Source organism: Ambystoma mexicanum, chromosome 3q, assembly GCF_040938575.1.
Source record: "Ambystoma mexicanum isolate Mex_15411 chromosome 3q, UKY_AmexF1_1, whole genome shotgun sequence".
Classification (NCBI taxonomy): Eukaryota; Metazoa; Chordata; class Amphibia; order Caudata; family Ambystomatidae; genus Ambystoma; species Ambystoma mexicanum.
In genome coordinates, this window is record NC_090926.1 from 753,019,055 (window position 1) to 753,037,943 (window position 18,889).

Genomic DNA, 18,889 nt, shown 5'->3' on the forward strand with positions numbered 1-18,889 from the left:
GGACATGGCAGATTGCATCAGCCGGTCCATGGCGGCGAGCACCGTAATACGCAGGTTTTCGTGGTTGCGGAAGTCGGGGTTTGCTCCTGATGTGCAGGCCCGGCTCCTCAACATGCCCTTTGACAGGGAACATCTTTTTGGCAGCAAGGCTGACGCGAGCCTTGAGAGGTTGCAGACCTCCAAAGCTGCAGTGAAGTCGTTTGGCGCTGCAGTTCAACAACCTCCGCCTTTTCGTCCTAGGGGACAGCAATGGAGGGGAGGTCCCTTTCGTTATTACTCATCCTTTGGTAAAGCGAGAGGAGCTGCCAGTCAAAGGGGCCACCGTAGGAGTACCAGAGGTGGAAAACAAGGTACTCGAGGTGCCAAGGCCGCTCGGGCTGTTGCTTCAGCTCAGTCATGAAGTCATGTCCCATGGTTCGCCGGTTGGGGGAAGGCTGGCGCAGCATCTTGTAGAGTGGCGTGCCATTACTTGAGATGTGTGGGTTCTGGAGAGCATAGCCCACGGCTACTGTCCTCCTTTCCGGCAGAGGCCTCACAACAATCCACCGGGGAATCTCTCTTTGAAGAGTCCGGATCCGCTCCTTGCGAAAGGAAATTCAATCCCTGCTGGAGAAAGGCACCATAGAACTGGTGCCTGTAGCAGAGAGGAAAAGGGATGGTATTCCCCTTATTTTTTGATTTCCAAGAAAGACGGGGGATTGAGACCCATCATGGACTTGCGCGGTTTCTACAAACTCCTCAGGAAGGACAAGTTCAAGATGGTTACTCTCTCTCAAGTCCTCCAGGCCCTTCAACTTCAGGACTGGTTGGTGTCTCTCAAGGACGCTTATTTTCATGTGCCGATCCATCCAAAGCACAAGAAGTACCTGAGGTTTGCGGTTGGTGACTCGCACTTTCAGTTTCGGATCCTGCCTTTCGGATTGACTTCCGCCCGAGGGTCTTCACCAAGCTCATGGTAGTGGTGGCAGCAAGGGGGATTCAAGTCTACCCCTACCTGGACGATTGGTTGATCAGTGCGCGCTCTCCCGAGCAAGTCCTGGAACATCTGTCAGTCACCTGCCACTCCCTCCACAAGCTGGGCTTCTCCCTCAACTTAAAGAAGTCGCATTTGACACAACTCAAAGGATCCAGTACATCGGAGCAGTGTTCGACACGTCCCTGGGGCAGTGTTCTTCTCCCCAGGTGAGGGCTCATCACATTCAGCAGATGGTGTACAAGTTTCAGCTTGCCAAGAGTCTCCCAGCGTTCGAGTTCTTGAGATTGCTCGGCCTCATGGCATCCTGCATTCTTCTGGTGCCAGAAGCCAGGTTGCGGATGAGATCTTTTGCAATGGGCACTCAGGCTCCAGTGGTCTCAGTCCTCCGGCAGGATGTCGGACCCTGTTCAGGTGTCGTCCTTGGTCGCCCATGACCTTCTGTGGTGGGCCGTCGAAGGCAATCTGATGAAGGGGGATCCTTTTTGGCTACCCTGGCCGGAGGTGACGATCATGACGGACGCATCCCTCACGGGATGGGGAGCTCATGCCAACGAGTTGACTGTCAGCGGTCGTTGGTCTCCGTCGGAGTCCAGACTCCATATCAATCTGTTGGAGCTGAGGGCCGTCAGGCTTGCCCTGAAGGATTTTCTGCCGACTGTGCGAGGAAAGAATGTCCTGATTCTGACGGACAACACAGTGGCCATGCACTACCTCAACAAAAAGGGGGGGCAGGGTCACTTCCTCTGTGCAGGGAGGCGATGCAGTCCAGGTTCTGGGCAATCCAGTAGGAAGTTTCGATCTCGGCAATTCATCTGGCCGGAGACGAAAACGAGACGGCGGACGCTCTGAGCAGGCAGAGCGTGATCTCTCACGAGTGGGAGTTGGCTCAGGAGATTCTCCTGGAGATCTTCGCCCTTTGGGGGACCCCTCAAGTGGATCTCTTCGCCTCCAGTGTCAACCGGAAGTGCGAAAGGTTCTGCTCGCGGGAATTTCCTCCAAAAGGAGCCTTAGGAGACGCGTTCGTGGTGGAGTGGTCTTACCCACTGCTGTACGCATTTCCTCCAGTCCCCGTCATCCCGCAAGTGCTGCGGAGGTTACGAATGTTCGGTTCCCGGATGATCCTCATTGCTCCGGCGTGGGCCCGGAGGACATGGTACCCGGACCTTCTCGGCTTGTCCATCTGCCCTCCACGTCGTCTTCCCTACCGAGACGATCTGCTCTCACGGGAGGGGGGTCAGGTTCTCCATCCAGAGGTCAGATCCCTCAACCTTCACGCTTGGTTTCTGAAAGGTTGAGGTATAAGGATTGGGACCTCCCTGAAGACGTGATGGAGGTGTTGCTTTCGGCCAGAAGGCCCGCAACTAAGTCCCTGTACCGTTGCCATTGGCGAAAGTTCTGCGACTGGTGCAGGGTTAAGAATGTGGATCCTTTTGCATTTGATATTCCTGTGGTTCTGTCTTTTTTGCTTTCTTTAGCCCACAGGGGCTTGCAAGTGGGTACGGTTAAAGGTTACCTGGTCCGGCGCTGTCCATATTTAAGCGCTCATCTGAAGAGTGTTCTTATTTTAAAATTCCTTTTATTTCTCAGTTTCTAAAAGGGCTCACTAATGTGTTCCCTCCGTCACCTTTCCAGGTGCCCGGTTGGGATTTGAACCTTGTCCTCCAGTTTCTGATGGGTGCTCCGTTTGAGCCTTTGCATTCTTGCCCTTTGAGACTGTTAACTCTTAAAACTGTATTTTTGGTTGTGGTCACTTCCGCTCGCAGAGTGAGTGAGTTACAGGCACTTTCAGTTAAGCCACCCTTCATTGTATTTCATAAGGACAGGGTTGTCCTTAGAGTTCGTCCTTTCTTTCTTCCGAAGGTGGTGTTGGAATTCCATTTAGGCCAGAAGGTTGTTCTTCCGGCATTTCATCCTCCTCCACATTCTGGTAAGGAAGAGGAGAGGCTCCATAGGCTCAATCCTAGGAGAGCTTTGAGCTTTTATATTTCATGCATGTCCCGGGTCAGAGTGGACGATCAACTCTTCATTGGTTACGCTGGTAAGTGTTTGGGACAAGCTGTGACTAAGCAGACTTTGGCTCGCTGGATTATTCTGGCTATTTCTGAGTGTTACCGCTTGGTGGGTAAGGACCCACCGTTCGGCTTGCGGGCCCATTCTACCAGGGGTATGGCTGCCTCTACTGCCCTACAGAGGGGTGTTCCTATTCGTAACATCTGTGACGCAGCCACCTGGGCTTCGGTCCATACTTTTGTACGTCACTACTCCGTCGATTCCATCCGTGGGCAGGATCTGGCCTTTGGCAGGGCGGTCCTTTGCTCCGTACCATTCTAAATTTCTTTTGCTAAATTCTTTTCCCACCTCCTTGCGTTGGTACTGCTTTGGGAGTCTGTCATAGATATGGAATACGTCAGAGGACCCAATCCCCTCGAAGAACAAGTTACTCTCTTACCTGGTAACGTTCTTTCGATGGGATGGTCCGACAACGTATTCCACCACCTCGTCGTCGGAGGAGTCTCCGAAAAGGATGAAATGCCCCACAAAACATTTGTCTCCCGCAGAGTGGGAAGCATTCAGGGTCAAAATGATGGAGGTGTTTGAGAAAGCGAAGCCTCGGTCCGTGCCTTCTTCTGAAGCCGGGAGCGTCATCGCTCCAACACTCGCGCGACCTCGAGCCCGGGTGATCGAAAAAGGAAGGATAGGGAACCTTCCAGGACGCCGAGCGAAAAACGCTCCAGTCAAGTCGACCGTTCGAGGTCACCGACGCCGTCCGAGATCCATCACACCTCGAAGGGAAAATCTTCGAAGACCGCCTCGACGCCCTCGAAGCAGACCCTGTCGACGAATACTATGTCGTTGATGCGGTCGATGCCCTTATCGACGTCGAAGCCCTCGGCGCCAAAGGCTCCAGCCAAGCCAGGAAAGCCAGAAAAAGAGAAGGATAAGGTTACAAAACCTGTAATATCCTCAGAGCCCTGTAATACACCTCTTCCTCCTCCTCTCCCAGAGAAGGTTTTCAAGCCTCGCCCCAGGAAGGAGTTTTTCAAGTCCCTGACCTCAATTTTTGAGGAACAGGAGATATCTAATGAGGAAAATGTACCTTTTGGGCTAGAATATGGCACCCCAAATGTCCCAGAATGCTTGATCTCAGAAGAAAGCAGAATGAGGGATTTGGTGGAATCTTTACACAATGCAAGTGAAATTGACACATCTCCTGAGAATGACTTTGGCAGACCAGAACCAGGAGAGCATGCCAGTCCATCATACCGTCAATTAATGACGAAGGTAGTAGATTACTTAGGATGGGCTAGACCACCAGCCCAATTCATCCAGGATGATTTAACAGATATATTGGACCATGGTCCCACCGAAGACCCAGTACTACTTTCATGTAGCCTTGCAAAATAGGGTGGCCAAGAATTGGGAAACTCCGGATTCTATTCCTCCGGTAAATAAATCCCTCACCTCAAAATACCGCTTGGCCAGTAGCGACCCCGGCTATCTGTCAAAACATCCAACTCCCGAGAGTCTGGTCATACAGGCAGCCACAGCTTCTAACAAACTTGCGTACCCTTCTATCCCTCCAGACAGGGACGATAAGCGTGTGGATGGCTGGGCACGGAAGGTATTTTCAGCTGGGAGTATGGCTTTAAAATCTGCCAACTCCACATGTGCCTTGGCAAAATTTTCGTATACTCTGTGGGAGTGCATCGCAATGGCGGCGGAGCACATACCAGAAGGGTAAGAAAGGGAAGGGTTCCTAGCCATTATTAGAGATGGAAAGGAAGCCATGCAGGAATCCCTTCAATCTGGATTGGACACTGCAGATAGTGTAAGCAGGTCTATGGGCACTAGCACGGTAATGTGCAGATTTGCGTGGTTACGGAAGTCGGGTTTTGCACCGGACGTACAGAACCGCCTTCTGAACATGCGTTTTGACGGGTCTCACCTTTTTGGCAACAAGGCTGACGAGAGCCTTGAGAGGTTGCAGACCTCAAAAGCAGCTGCCAAATCTTTAGGAGCTGCTATTAGGCAACCTCAGCTTTTTCGTGCGCATGGACAATCGTGGAGGGGACAATCCTATCGTTACTACTCCTCATAGGGAAAGGCGAGAGGAATGGCCAGTCAAAGGGGCCAGAAAAAGGCCACTCGCGGTGGACGAGGGAAACGTGCAAAGCCAGCTCCAGCTGCAGCCTCTCTGCCATCAGCAGCTGCAACAACCGCCACAAAACCACTTTGAGGACTTGCATCACAAAACACCTGTTGGAGGCAGGCTGTCACAGCATCTGCAAGAATGCCGAGCAATTACTTCAGATGTTTGGGCTCTAGAAATAATAGCCCAAGGCTACTGCCTTCCTTTTCTAATGCAACCTCAAAGCAATCCACCAGGGAGACACCCATTGAAGTCTTCGAACCCGCTCCTACAGCAGGAAGTTCCAACCCTACTGGAGAAAGGTGCTATAGAACCAGTAACTGCAGCGGGTACAAGGGATGGTACTCCCCGTATTTTTTGATCCCCAAAAAGGACGGACGACTGAGACCCATCTTGGATTTAAGAAACTTGAACAAGTTCCTCAGGAAGGACAAGTTCAAGATGGTTACCCTTTCTCAGATCGTTCAGGCCCTTCAACTTCAGGACTGGTTGGTGTCATTGGACCTCCAGGATGCTTATTTTCATGTGCCGATTCATCTGAAGCACAGAAAATACCTGAGGTTCGTAGTTGGCGACTCACACTATCAGTTTTGAGTCCTGCCATTCGGATTGACCTCCGCCCCAAGGGTCTTCACCAAGTTAATGGTAGTGGTGGCAGCGCACCTCAGGAGAGGGGGGATTCATGTCTATCCCTACCTGGACGATTGGTTGATCAGGGCGCGTTCTGCCGAGCAAGCACTGGATCATCTGAACGTCACCTGCCACTTCCTCCACAGACTGGGCTTCTCCCTCAATTTCAAGAAGTCGCAAATGACACCTTCCCAACAGCTTCAGTACATAGGAGCTGTATTAGACACATCCTTGGGAAAGAGCTCGCCTCCCAAGTCGAGGGCTCAAGACATTCTTCAGATGGTTTCCAAATTCCAAAATCCCCAAAATCTCCAGGCTTACGACTTTTTAAGGTTGCTCGGCCTCATGGCATCCTGCATCTTCCTGGTGCCAGAGGCACGCTTGAGGATGAGATCCCTTCAATGGGCTCTAAAGACTCAGTGGTCCCAGTTCTTGGGTCAAATGACGGATCTTCTTCAGATTCCGAACAAGGTCCGACAAGATCTTCCATGGTGGACCTGTACAGAGAACATCCTAAAAGGAGAACCTTTTTGGCAACCATGGCCGGAGATCACAGTAGTGACAGACCCTCACTCATGTGGTGGGGAGCTCATGCCAACGATTTGACAATCAACGGTCGTTGGTCTCCATCCGAGTCCAAACTACACATCAACCTTTTAGAGCTGAGGGCAATCAGACTAGCGCTGAAGGCCTTCCTGCCATCTGTCAGGGGAAAGAATGTCCTGATAATGACGGACAACACAGTGGCCATGCATTACCTAAACAAAAGAGGAGGTGTGGGGTCACTACCTCTGTGCAGAGAGGCAATGCTGCTCTGGTATTGGGCAATTCAGGAGGGAATCTCTTTAACGGCAATTCATCTAGCCGGGGAAGAGAATATGACGGCAGATGCTCTGAGCAGGCAGAGCACGGTGTCCCACGAATGGGAAGTGGCTCAGGAAGTCATTCAAGAGATCTTCGCCCTTTGGAGAACCCCTCAAGTAGACCTATTTGGAACCGGTATCAACCGAAAATGCGAAAGGTATTACTCAAGGGAATTTCCCCCAAGAGGCGCCCTGGGGGACGCGTTTGTGGTGGAGTGGAATTTCCCACTATTGTATGCGTTCCCTCCGATTCCCGTCATTCCTCAGGTCATCAGGAGGCTGAGACGCTTCGGGAGCCTCATGATCCTAATTGCCCTGGATTGGGCCAGGAGAACTTGGTACCCGGACCTTCTAGACATGTCCATCTGTCCTCCAGTACGTCTTCCTCAGAGAGAGAATCTTCTCTCTCAAATGGATGGTCAGGTTCTCCATCCAGCGGTCAAAACGCTCAACCTTCATGCTTGGTATCTGAAAGGCTGAGATACAGGGATTGGGACCTTCCAGATGATATTATGGAGGTGTTGCTTTCGACAAGAAGGCCAGCAACAAAGTCTCTATACCGTTGCGTTGCCGTTGGAAAAAGTTTTGCAACTGGTGCAGAGAAGAGAATGTCGATCCTTTTCTATGTTCTATTCCAGAAGTACTATCTTTCCTTCTGACCCTAGCACATAGAGGTCTGAATATTGGAACAATAAAAGGTTACCTTGCGGAGCTTTCCATTTTCAAGCGCTCGTCGGAAGAATGCTCCTACTTCAAAATTCCTTTGATAATACAATTCTTAAAAGGACTCACTAATGTGTTTCCTCCTCACGCATTTCAAGTACCGATTTGGGATCTCAATTTAGTCCTAAAACTCTTAATGTGTGCTCCTTTTGAGCCTATGCACACATGTCTATTAAGATTACTAACATGGAAAACTGCCTTCTTAGTTGCTTTAACATCTGCAAGACGAGTGAGTGAATTGCAGGCACTGTCTTCTGGGCCACCCTATACTGTGTTCCATAAGGACAGAGTTGTGTTGAGGGTTAAACCATAATTTTTACCGAAAATAATATCTGATTTTCATTTAAGTCAGAAAATTGTTTTACCCGCATTCTATCCTCCACCCCATCCTACTAAGGAGGAGGAAAGATTACACAGGTTGGATCCAAAAAGAGCTTTAAGCTTTTACATCTCTAGACTTTCCAGACTTAACACCAGCTGTTTATAGGTTAGACAGGAAGGAAACTGGGTCAATCGGTGACAAAACCGACAATTTCACGTTGGATCATGCTTTGCATTTCAGACTAGCACAAAAAGACCCACCAGAAGGGTTAAGGGCTCATTCCACCAGAGGCATCGCCTCTTCGACAGCCCTTCAAAGAGGTGTTCCAATAAGGTCCATTTGTGAAGCAGCAACTTGGTCTTCACTACACACCTTTTCAAAATTCTATAGCCTGGATGCTTCCCAGTCTAAGGAACTGACTTTTGGAAAAGCAGTGCTTTATTCCGCCATCTAAGGGCATTGGAAAATCTAATCCCTCCTCCAGAGAAATTATACACATATGCTTTGGGAGTCTATCTAAGATGAGGAATACGTTGGAGGACACAATCCACTCGAAGAACAAGTTACTTACCAACTGGTAACGTTCTTTCGATTGGATGTTCCTCCAACGTATTCCTCATCGCCCTCCCAGCCTACCCCTCTGTAGATTTTTCCGGGTTATTGCCAACTCAAATCTTGCAAGGCTGATACCTGTCTGCCGGCACAATCTACACAGTACAAGATCAAAGATAAAAGGGGGAAAAACAGAACTGAAGCCAACGGGCGCCGCGCGTGCTACTTATATACCCGATAACGTCACCTTCTACGGAGGCCTTCGAGGGACCATCGACTCGACGACATCACGCACAGCGCCCTCTGCCGAAAACATTTCCGAAGAGCACCAAAGCTGGATGGAATACATCTAAGATGAGGAATACGTTGGAGGAACATCCAATCGAAAGAACGTTACCAGTTGGTAAGTGGCTTGTTCTTCTGAGGCTTGTGGAATCTGCTTAGATCATATGCTGTGCATAGGCTGACATCTAGTGGAAGCTGCAGAGTATTACAGTTTGTTTTTCGAAACTCGAAAATGGGCGTCGACCTAGGGCGTGCCAGTAATACTATCCCTAGTGTGACGTCCACTGTACCCATGATCCCTCACGTGTGTAGGACCCTCAGATTGTTTTTTTCTGCCATACTTGTCAGAAGAATATTTGTGGGGATGACAAATCTGTGGATTAGTTTGGCACTGGTTGGATATGTATTGTATTAATGAATGACAGTTTTTTGACATGGTGAAAAACAACACAGCCGACGCGCGTTTCAACCTTAGTCTTTTTCAAGGCCAATTAAGTTTGAAAGATGAATTACGGAGAGTTGTGGGCTGATCCTCCCAGGTAAGGGCATCAGGGGGGCTAGATAGCATATATCATTAATACAATGATGTTCTTTTTGGTGCCAACCAACCAAGAAATAAATAACGTTTGTAATGACAAAACATCAGACGTGATCATTGATTTAACCAACTTGCACAAACTGTGACAATATGGACTAACATATCCAACCAGCGCCAAACTAATCCACGGATTTGTCATCCCCTCAAGGCTTTTAACCAAACAGGAACCTTGGAGTTGGTCCCTAGACAAACCAGGATTAAGGCTGCAGGTAGATATAGCAACAAGCAAAAAGCAGGTGCGCAGGAGAGCAGTCCCGACACCTTAACTTGTCGGAAGAATAGTTGCAGAGTTCCCTGGCTTTCAGCCATTTTGTCATAATTAATCTTAAATTCCCCGTTCTTTAAATCCATGTCGAAATTCCGATGATCGACGCTGGTCCGAAGAACGAATAGCCGTTGAGACTGCACAACAGACTTTGGGCCTCAGAAGGCCTCTGGCCTCAGCCCTGCAAGTAGGGAGAGTGGGGGGTGGACACACTCGCACTCGTTTATTTCCTACATACACTCGCCCGCTGCCATAGAGTAACATATGGAGAGTACACCATTTAAATTCGGCCCCAAGTGCAACCGTAGGTTCCCTTGGGTAGATAAGCATAACACTTGTAATCTCTGTCTGCCTAGGGATCACCCCGAAGCTAATTGCAGAGCGTGTAAGCTCTTTAAAGCTAAAACACTAAAGGACCGCTCCACTAAAACGTTGGGCCCACTACGCCAGGCAGCTCGATGCCATGGAGGCGGTGGGTTCCTTCAGTGATGGCAGCAACTCTGCCGTGTCGGATGGCGAGGGCACAGGGGCGTCGATAGACACCCAAGAGCAAGTCCCCGGCCTTGGAGGATTGTCCGGCGGGGCAGTTATGGGGACTGTTAGGCAAAAACCTGTGCAGTTCCCTCTGGGACCACTGCAAAAGATTTAGGACTACAGGTGTTTGGCAGTAAACCCAGTTGGTAGCAGTCTGTACCACACAGATTCACTTGGTAGCTGTGGCTGAGCAGTCAGACTTCCCTCAAGAAGAGTTAGGCAGTATACAGAGTATTCACAATAGGTCAAGAGAACACAGTAGAACAAGTAAACGCTGACCAGGGCTTGGTGTAAAAGAGATATCATTATTTATTTAAAACCACATCTAGAAAAACACACAGGCACTAATAGTAAGCAATTCAAAAACATGGTCACTAAAAGATATACGCTCCCTTAAAAGAATATTGGAGAAGTCTTAAGGAAAGCCCTACTTATTTTCAGACAGCGGTGAGCGCTTAACGTAGATGGCACTCTAAATAGTTCGTTTTTAAAAAGGGAGAGAAGAGCAGAGAACAAGTTGAAACAGATCCCAACACTTTTATCAGAACATAACAAGAGAGGAAGGCAAAGTAAAACCGTGAAGTTAGAGTTCAAGAGGCCAGACCCACTTTCAGAGGATCCAAACATGATGTGTCCTAGGTCACACGGTTGCAGTGCACAAAAGTCTTGAAAAGGTTCAAAAAGAGTTGAAACAAAGAAAGAGACCAGTTAGAGGGTCAAGGCGGCCAGCCCAGTCCAGAAGGTTAAGGGGTTATTATTACCTTGTAGCAATCTTTAGAAAGGGAGGCCTGGCGGTCACGGTACCTTAAAGTGGTGAGAACACTCCAGCGGGGGCAGTTGTTCCTGGCAGCGGATGCAAGTCGGTGCTTCGTCCGGGGGAAGGGAGGATCTCGTCGTGGAGGAAGACAGGAGTCCGTTGCACTGCCAGGGAAGAAACCAGCCGCAGAGTTTCTGAGGTACAAGGAGCGGTCCGATGATTCGCGGTTCAGTGGTGAGTGGCTATCCGGCCGCCGGGGTGCTTGGCACGGGCAGTTCGACCACAAACCGGGCTGGGGTGCGAAGAAAGGAAGGTAAACTGGTTGTGCCCACCAGTCAGGGGAAGAAGCCTCTCCAGCCGGGAGATCTGCTCTGTCGTCGGGAAGTGGTGAGTCGGTTCTGCAGGGCTCCACCGGTGGTGTCGTCGTGGTAGGTCGGCTCAGCTTCTCCCTCGTCGGATTCTCAGGTCCTGTGGCGACTTCTGAAGTTCCAGTCCCCAAAGCCCTGCTTTTATGCAGAAAACCCCCATTCACTCAGCCTAGATGTCACTCAAACATGCTAAGTGGTGAGCCGGCCGGCTCACCAATTGGGCCAATCACACAAGAGTGCGACTTGAGTTACCAAGGTAACTCAGTCCAGGGTGCCTAAACCCCATCCCACACCCCCTGTGGTACCCAGAGAGAGTGGCACCACTTTTGGAGGCTTCTGTGGAGAAGCCCGCCAAAAAGTGAAACAAAGGGCTCGACTTGGGTTGGAGTCACAGAAGAGAACACAAACGCCATTTTAGAATCGAGTCTTGGCAAAAAATACCAACCGGAGAATTAATATTAATTAAATAAACCGGCGGTATGTTCGAGGCTATGAGAATTAAATAATTAAAGTTGGTAGCCTCGAACAATGGGAAAATCCCATAGGAAAATATTTGCGGTCGAATATAAAAAGTAGTTTCCACTGCCACCAGCCAAAACTCGATCAGGGGGGACGGAGACGTGCCCCCTCGACTAACAGAACCCGGGGCAATCAAATTGCCCTGACCAGTACGTCCACAATATGATGGTTTGTACTGGTTTCTGTTAATAATTTGGGACTAGTAAAGCCAATGGTGACTTTACATGCTCTGGGAGACAGTAGTCAGTCCCAGGGTATGGAGTCTATGGTAGGTGTCACTATGACACCCCTGTGTTACTGCACGGAGGGTGCTGTGTAACACACATAGGAAAAACACATGAGACCCTATGGAGTAAAGGAGCCCATAGCCCATAAAACACATTACCAGTCAAAGGAATACCATAAATCATGTCCAAGAGTGGGAGAAAGAGTCTCACTCTTGGCAGGAGGAAAAAACAAACTACAGAAATCCAGCAAAGCTGCTGGGGGACTCACTAGGTTAGGAAATTCAGCCTAAAGAGAGAATTCTCCCTAACAGGGACCACACCCTGCGACATGAGTGCTACACACTCTACTGCACCTTAGCACACTAACCCCAGCCGAGACTCGACACGCGTGTCGAGTGATCGGAGGAAAGAGGCACAAAGAGAGCGGTCCACAGAAACTGTGTCCTCTGGGCGTTCCAGGTCGAGATCGCCTCACAACACACGGCAACCGTCCACAATTGCCAAGGGTGCCTCGTTCCCCAAAGTTACGAAGGTATGGTCGTCCGGGGCGAAACCGACCTGTATCCCCAAGCAGCATGTCTAAAGTCGGCTCCGGCAGTCCTTTCCATGTCTACCCCCGAATCTCGGCGCCAGGCGTCGAAAGATTCAGAAAAGGCCAAACCATCAGGGAAACATTCCTCTACTCAAGGTAAAGGGGACAAACAGCAGAAAAAGCCGTCGGAGACAACATCTGCACCCCAGGTGGACAAGCATAGATCTTCAGATAAAGATAAATCTAAAACCCCTGACCCTGTCACTAAACCTAAACTTCTCTGTCCCACTCCACAGGATATGGGAATATAAGAGGAACCTCAGCAAGAGGTGTTCATCCCCAGTTCCAGGGAATGGAGCTCTGATGACATTGACAGGGTGATGACCAGAATGTCTTCTTTGGCTAATTTCTATGAGAAAAACCCTGATTATGTTCTGAGCTATCAGAATACCCCTGACATCTCTACTCCTTCAGGATCCAAAGACTCTCAGCCTCCTAGTAAGAGACCTCATAATGAGACTCCAGCTAAGGGCCTGATTTCAGACCCACTCTCTATTCTACCTTACCATCAGTATGCTGAAGATCCAAACATACAGATACTGGATGACCAAGCAGGGGTCGATTATTACGGAGACGACAAGGACCAGGTTGAGGAGGAGGAAAACAAGGCAAAGGCCTATAGTGTAGACTCACCTATTCCCAAAGATCCACCGGTAAATGACTCACCTGTGGATAATCAGCCACTACTGAATGAGGTCTTAATTAGAGCTGCAGAGCACTTTCAGATAGACACTCAAGGGGCTCAAGAAGAGAGGGAATTTGCAGAGGAAATGATGGGGGACAAGAAGTCCATAGCCCAAGCCATAACAATTCTGAAGTCTATCCAACGCAGAATTGACCCCTACCTCCTCATCCCTAATCTCACCCGGGCAGTCAACCCCAGAATTGAAAAATTATTCAGGGCCGCCACGTCCGACCCACTATACATAAGGGGTCAGCTTAAGCCCGACTCATTGGTAGTTACCACCACCAGGAAAAGAGAGGGGACACCTCTAGCATCATCTAAAGCTCTCCCAGACAAGGAGAGCAAAAGGATATATGGTCTTGGAAGGAAAGTGGCCTCCACTTCCGCTTACCAGGCAAGAATCGCGAATACCACCACTCTGCTGGCAAGTTATAATTGTCACCAATGGGAGCAAGTAGCTGCTCTCATTGCCTCCGCACCAGAACCACTAAAGGGCCAGTTAGCCCAGATTGCGTCGGAGGGTAGATTGGTGTCCGGGTGCATTCTAAAGGCGACTTTTGATGCAGCAGATAATGCAGGCCTGCTCATCGCAGAGAGCACTGTAATTAAGAGACCCGCTTGGCTCAGACAGTCAGGGTTTAAACCCGAGACCCATGCTACTCGTATCGACATGCCGTAGGAACCGAATGTCTTGTTCGGCAAAGCGGTAGAGGAGGCACTCAAAACTGCCAAAGAGGAATACAATACCCTAAAGTCCCTGGGTCAATTAACTAACAAACCCACGAGCCAAAGAGGAAATAATAATTTTCCTCGCTCACGCGGCCAAAATTCCCAGAGGGGTTCTAATTATTCACAGGGGCAAGGTACTTTGTGGGGTGGCAACCAACAAACTACCCAAAGTTATACCAGAGGTAACAAGAGGGGCCGTGGTAGAGGGAGAGGCAGCCCAGGTAGAAGCGGTACGCCTCCCAGCAAACAGTGACGCTCCACTCAGGGTCCCTTCCCATGCATCTCCAGTAGGGGGGGCGCATTTCCACCTTCACCCAAGCATGGGAAGGGATCACATCGGACTGATGGGTGCTGTCCACAGTGTCCATGGGATACTGCATCTAACTGTTGGAGCGCCCCCCACAACCACCCTCCAAGACAAAAAATACACTCCCTGGACCACCAAAAGATCCTCATCGAGGAAATCGTCAATCTTCTCACAAAGGACGCGATAGAACTTGTCCTGGGCAACCAGGTAAACAAGGGTATTTTTTCAACTTACTTCCTTGTGCCAAAAAAAGATCTGACAATGCGCCCAGTATCAGACTTGCGCCCTGCAAACAAGTATGTCAAGCCCCAAAAATTTTGCATGACTACACTCCAAGAGGTAATCCGCTCCTAAAAAGAGGAGATTACATGGCAACATTGGACATGAAAGATGCCTATTTTCATATTTCGGGATGTTTGCCTACGCTTTTCCACCAACCCCTCTGTTGAGGAAGGTGGTCAACAAGATGCACAGGGAATCGATGACGCTCATCCTAGTTGCTCCCATGTGGGCGAGACAACCGTGGTTCCCGCACCTGCACAAACTGGCAGTGTGCAAACCCATCAGACTTCCGTGCTGGCACAACCTACTATCCCAGCACGAAGGACAAACAGTGCATCCTCAACCCAGCTCGATGAACTTGGCAGCATGGCTCCTGAAGTCATAGAGTTTGGCCATCTCAATTTACCACCGAGATGTATGGATATCCTAAAAGAATCAAGGAAACCAAACAAAAGACACTGTTACTTTGATAAATGGAAGAGATTCGTTATTTGGTGCCAGAATAAACAAATCAAACCGGTTGATTGCACTCCTTCCAATATTGTCACCTATATGCTCCACATGCTGGACGCAGGGTTGGTATTTAATTCACTCAGGGTACACCTGGCGGTGCTGTCAGCCTACACCACCTCCCATAACAAGGTGTTGTGGTGGAAAGTACCAGTGGTTAAAGCCTTTATTGGAAGGGGTAAAGAGACTTCACTCTCCAATTTCGAACCCACCACCAGGATGGGACCTTAATGTAGTGCTTGCTAAACTCATGGCCCCCCCGCCCCCCTTTGAACCCATGCATAAAGCTAGTCTCAAACACTTGACCTATAAAACTGCCTTCTTAGTAGCCATTACATCCATAAGAAGGGTCAGTGAAATTCAGGCTCTGTCAGTGCAGGATCCTTTCTTTACTGTTCATAAGGATAAACTGGTTCTACGAACTCGCCCTAGGTTCTCACCTAAATTCATTTCAAAATTCCATGTTAACCAGTCCATTGAGCTACCGGCCTTCTTCCAAGAACCCAAAAGCTCTGCTGAAGTGAAACTACACACACTAGATGTGCGAGGAGCAGCCCTCTACTACGTAGACAAGACCAGACCGCTAAGGAAGACAGATCAACTGTTCATCTCCGTAGCTACAGGCAGAGAAGGAGATCGCGTCTCCAAAGGTGCCATCTCGAAATGGATAGTCAAATGTATTCAGCTGTGTTACTCCCTTTCAGATAAAACTCTGCCTTTTATGCCAAGGGCCCACTCTACAAGAGGCACTGGGGCCACTCTGGCTTTCATTGCAACTGTACCCCTTGACACCATTTGCAAAGCAGCTACATGGAGCTCTATTCACACCTTTACTCAGCACTACTGCATTGACGCTCATTCCAAGACAGATACTCAAGTGGGACAAGCGGTTCTAAGACATTTATTTGCTCATGACCCTTCTCACATCCCACCTCCTTCTTCTAACACTGCTCGCTAATCTATGCACAGCATGTGATCTAAGCAGATTCCACAAGCCTCAGAAGGGATACATTACTCACCGTAATCCTGCTTGGATACTCTGTACTCACGCTACTCCTCATGCTACCTCATGTCAGAAAAAATACAATCTGAGGGATCATGGGTACAGTGGATGTCACACTAGGGATAGTATTACTGGCACGCCCTAGGTCGACGCCCATTTTCGAGTTTCGAAAAAAACAAACTAATACTCTGCAGCTTCCACTAGATGTCGGCCTATGCACAGCATGTTAATCTAAGCAGATACAAGCATCAGAAATGCGATTACGGTATTACGGTGAGTAATGTATCCCATATAAAAAGCACCAACAGACTGGCTCTTCAGCATCCTGGATTAGTTGTCTAAACATGGATATTAGATTGTACTCATCAGGCACTCTGGCCCATTCCGTCTTCTGTCTATCACGCTCATGTTCTCCTCTCCCTTCCTGATATTGCCTTCTTGCTACTCTTCTTCTTTTAGCTCCTCCTGCCTTCTCTATTCCTTGCGTCTTCCTCCTCTGTTCCTCCCATATCTCTCTCACTTTATTTGTCTTGCCTCCACAACGTAGCTCTCCCTTTTCTATTCACTACTCCACACTTACTACCACCACTGTGTCCCACCTTCTACTCAAACACCCTCCATTCATACACGCAAGCACTTCACATTCACTCCCTACATTCCTTCTCCTATACACAGTTGCCACTTTTCCACACATACTCACAACACAGTACCACTTGAGCACACAAACTAATGCCTCACATGTTCACCAATACGCCTCGACAGTCCACCATCCTTCCTCCTGCTGGTCTTTTGGTCTGCCTGCTCCTCATTCTCCTTTGACCTCATCGAACAACCCAGACCTTCCTGATTCCTGCAAGGTTTCGCATCTCCCTCTCTATCCTCCGATTGGTGGTCTCTGTAGGAGCTCCGGCCTCTGCTGCTTTCCCCCTGTGGAACTAGTTATATTCGCACGCGTAGACCTTCTGATGAGGATGCCGGATTTCTGTCTCTTCCCATTAATTCTCGATCTCTGCCAGAGCGGTCCTAAGTCCTTGTGTGGAACGCTGCTGGCTCTCTGTCCTGTGGGAGTTCTTCTCTAGAATCTGTTTTCCTCTAGGATTACAAGAGATAAACCTGGCCAGCATTTGGGGTCACAATCATCAGCTGATGAAATTGGGTACTCCGCATAAACTGTCACATGGAGGGGGGGCAGGAATTTGGGCCCTCCCAACTACCACAGTACCCCTCTTGGGTAGGACGGGCTCTGGATTCCTTTCTGGTAGGCCTCTACCACTGCCGACTGACCTTGTCACACTAGATATTAGTGTTGTTCCCTGTTCACCAGAATTGGGTGACCTATCAGAATCTGTCCGACAGGCTGATTCTGAAAATCCATCTTAACAGAAGGGCTAAAAAGGAATTTCCTTGACCAAAGAACCTAACAACTTGGTAGGCACATTGCTCCTGTTCAGGTAGCAAGTGACTACCAACCCAGTAGAAAGGCTACACCATGGTGCACCCAAAATAAAATGTCACAATTCCTACAACCCTGGCACACTTTCTGGGCAAGGAACTGGCCCAAGAACAAACACAGGCGCATTACTTTCTGCCTGCCCTTGTAGCAATATGGGCTACTTCAGGCAGCACACCAAAATGTATTTGCATCTTTACTGGGCCTTTGGGAAAAAAAACTCTCCAGGTCATCCAAAAGACTTGGAGACTATCAAACATAGAGAAAGGACACCCAAACATTGATTTTTGACTTGGTTAATAGTACTTTATGATTAACTGTTTTGCCAGGTTTTGGCTTGATTTTGATTGACCCCTATGAAAGTAAGGCCACTATGTTGTGGGTGTTATTTTGCAAATTACATTACAACTATAGACTTCTTCTACTCTCTCAACGGTGTATCAGTTGCTCCAAGAGGCTTTCCAAGCGTATGATGGTGCCATCAAACTGATAGATAAGATTTGTGGTTGAATCCCTGCAGCTGGGGTGAAACCATTGTTTGTTGGTGAAAGAATGTTACCAGTGCTGTAGTCAGATGTTCACACCTGCTGCCTTCCCAGTGAAGAAGCTGTGAATGCAAATGGGCAATTTCCTTCCTTGACCTTTTTCCTCCTCCTTTGCATGCTTTCAGTTCATCCACACCTGTAAAAAATTGATTTTTCTGTTTATCCACACCAGTCAAAAATTGATTGTTTCATGATATGCACATTGAGATTTGCCACGCTGTCCAATTGAGCAATCAAGGGCTAAGATAGCGACTGTGTTGCGTATTGTAATATGTCTCTTATTGTCTGTTACAGCTTCCTCCCAGGGCTCACAGTGGCAAACAGCGATTGCAAGACCGACTGAGTTCAGCCAGGTAAGTGGTCTTGTGAATGACGAGGTGTGGGAAAGTGGTAGTTTGAGTCCATCAATGACTGGGGTAATGGTGGCTCAGGTGTAATGAGAACCTTTTATTATCAACTGGACTCTAACCAGGCGTGTACCCTCTCCAGCCCTCCCTGCACACCAGATTCAGATGCTGTGTGTTCATGACACAGCAGTTCTTTTTTTCAGTCAGGGGAAACCCAACTCCATCTTAAACACACCACTGCTTGATACTCCAAAGTAGAATTATTTTTCAAATCTACTGTCTTGTGTTTAATTGCGTTCATCATCTGCCATTTGCTCATCCCCTTCTCCTGCTGCCAGACGTCACCTCTACTGTCTGGAGAGGTCTCTGCGCTCAGCGGAATCCTGTTTTCTTGAAGTTCCACACTTCAGATACAATTTGGAATGCTCTCTCTCGTGATGGTCACATTGTTTCTACTTTGCCAACCTTTGGGAAACAGCTGTCAAGGCTTTACTCAAGGCCCTTTTTATTTGGAATCCACTTTTTTCGATGACTTATGGAACTTGATCATGCCTAGAGGCTGCGCAATTTGGTATGCTGTTTCCGCCATCCCACTACAAAAAACCTCAGCTAAAACATGTATACTGTTGAGAAAGATTTTTCTTTTTGCAACTTTTCCTTTCGTTGACCC

At 48.7% G+C, this 18,889-nt stretch overlaps 1 protein-coding gene across 7 annotated transcripts in view; it reads left to right on the forward strand.

The window, feature by feature from the left end:
• Window positions 1-18,889, forward strand: part of FBF1 (Fas binding factor 1) — a 1,089,678-nt gene that overhangs the window by 590,438 nt on the left and 480,351 nt on the right. For all 7 annotated transcript variants that reach the window (XM_069654733.1, XM_069654729.1, XM_069654732.1 and 4 more), the window contains one exon: window positions 18,167-18,225. In XM_069654733.1, the coding sequence (XP_069510834.1) occupies window positions 18,167-18,225 (59 nt within the window). The remainder of the gene's footprint in view (window positions 1-18,166; window positions 18,226-18,889) is intronic.